Source organism: Phytophthora parasitica, assembly GCF_000247585.1.
Source record: "Phytophthora parasitica INRA-310 unplaced genomic scaffold supercont2.93, whole genome shotgun sequence".
Taxonomy (NCBI): Eukaryota; Oomycota; class Peronosporomycetes; order Peronosporales; family Peronosporaceae; genus Phytophthora; species Phytophthora nicotianae.
Window position 1 is genome coordinate 175,975 of NW_008649079.1, and position 1,635 is coordinate 177,609.

At 51.5% G+C, this 1,635-nt stretch overlaps 2 protein-coding genes across 3 annotated transcripts; one reads left to right on the forward strand and one right to left on the reverse strand.

The window, feature by feature from the left end:
- Positions 1–4: 4 nt before the first annotated feature.
- Positions 5–851, forward strand: PPTG_18878. Of its 2 annotated transcripts, XM_008917081.1 has the most exons (4): positions 5–217; positions 290–403; positions 470–649; positions 714–851. In XM_008917081.1, exons 1-4 carry the CDS (start codon positions 110–112, stop codon positions 768–770), a joined length of 459 nt encoding a protein of 152 aa, XP_008915329.1. In that variant the 5' UTR covers positions 5–109; the 3' UTR covers positions 771–851. The 2 variants fall into 2 exon arrangements, with proteins under 2 accessions (XP_008915329.1, XP_008915328.1); XM_008917080.1 differs by having other exon boundaries at positions 5–403.
- Positions 852–1,407: 556 nt separating this feature from the next.
- PPTG_18879 (hypothetical protein) lies at positions 1,408–1,629 on the reverse strand (the record flags this gene model as incomplete). The annotated part of the gene is made up of 1 exon (XM_008917082.1): positions 1,408–1,629. The coding sequence occupies one exon, from the start codon at positions 1,627–1,629 to the stop codon at positions 1,408–1,410; it is 222 nt and encodes a 73-aa protein (XP_008915330.1).
- Positions 1,630–1,635: the final 6 nt, after the last annotated feature.

Consider the following 1,635-nt stretch of genomic DNA (forward strand, 5'->3'; position numbering starts at 1 on the left):
CCATGTGTCGTCGCAGCTGGAGCTCTTCCGTACGAACCTACAGGCGTTCGCCATCAAGTACAAGAACAACATCAAGAAGGACCCCGATTTCCGACGCAAATTTCAGGTCATGTGCGCTAAGATCGGCGTTGACCCACTGGCCTCCAAGAAGGGATTCTGGTCTGAGTTGCTTGATGTGGGGGACTTCTATTACGAGTTGGCGGTGCAGATCATCGAGGTTTGTATCATCACGCGCCCCAAGAACGGCGGACTCATCGGCATGAGTGACTTGCTGCGTCTGCTAGAGAAGAAGAGAGGGGTAGCGATGCAGACAGTGACCGACGATGACGTTAAGCGGGCGGTTAAGAAGCTCAGTGTGCTTGGAGAGGGTTTCCAGCTGATCGACATGGAGGAGAGGACGATGGTGAGCGCTGGAAAAGCTACTTGGGACGGGAATTAGGAACTAATGTTGGTGATCTCACTACTGCAGATTGTGACAGTGCCAGTTGTACTAAGTCAGGACCATTCGACGATCTTGGCGCTGGCACAGACGACAGGCGGCATGGTGAACGTCAGCATCTTGGCGCGCGAGCTGCAGTGGGATAAGAAACGCAGCATGCTGGCGTTGAATGTCCTTCTTCGAGAAGGCATGACGTGGCTGGACGAGCAGGTGCTGCAGTTAAATTTTCTTGTATGGTGCTGGCGTCTGATTGTTGATTTGCTGTACTTCACAGACTAGCGAACCTTCGTACTTCTTTCCGAGTATCACGCTGTCGGGTACTTACACGTAGTCGCGTAGTTACATGTACTGAGCAGATAGATAAGTTGAAGTGCATTTTTCTGTTTTATTGTAGCCTACATCGTACTTTAGAGAGTATTCCTTATTCATTAGACGGCATGGGGAAGCCGCGCTTCCTATGCGAGTACTGCAATAAGTCGTTCGAGGACTCGCAGGAGGCTCGACAACGACACAATCGTGGGCGCAACCACAAGGCCAACGTCAAGCTCTGGTACGACAGCTTCGCAGGTATGTACAAGCGCACGTATGTATGTAGTACATGTAGTCCTACTCCACTCAACTCTAAAACTTTTCTTCCAGATCAAGAGCGAAAAGCTGCTGCAGGCAATTCGACTGTACTAGTTCAGGACTCTTCTGCATGGACAGCAGTGAACCCTTCAGCAGTTAACAGCCAGACACAGCCATTCGCTCTACACAACCTGCCACCCTCGATGCATCCAGCTCCACCGGGCGTGTTCTACTACTGTAGATCCGATTGGGGCTAAAAGGTAACAAAACAGAGCTAATAGGGCAAGCATGCCCCGGACTATGGATGATGTTTGCACATTTGCGGCACTGTTAACCAGATACAATCAGGAACGCTTCCTTTTGAGACAACAGTTCATTCTTGGTCGTTGCGAGCACTCGGCTTATCCGCCCTGGATCCACGGGTGCATGGCAATCTGCTCTACTGTCAGACGCCGAGACGGGTCGTCCACGATCAGCATTTTCGACATCAAGTCACGCACATTGGCAGAAACGTGATCCATACCCCACGAGTCTAGCATGTCACTCATGAGGCCCTGGGCGATCATCTGGAATCGAGGGTCCGCATCATCCGGACGCTCGAAGGGAGGAGCACCCGTAACCATGATGAA

What these genes read in the sequence shown, in the direction of transcription:
- PPTG_18878 (XM_008917080.1), top strand. Translation starts at nt 110, where the DNA reads ATGTGCGCTAAGATCGGCGTTGACCCACTGGCCTCCAAGAAGGGATTC. An exon ending in ACATGGAGGAGAGGACGATG is followed by an intron (nt 404 to 469) that starts GTGAGCGCTGGA and finishes TCACTACTGCAG; the next exon opens with ATTGTGACAGTGCCAGTTGT. An exon ending in TGACGTGGCTGGACGAGCAG is followed by an intron (nt 650 to 713) that starts GTGCTGCAGTTA and finishes TGTACTTCACAG; the next exon opens with ACTAGCGAACCTTCGTACTT.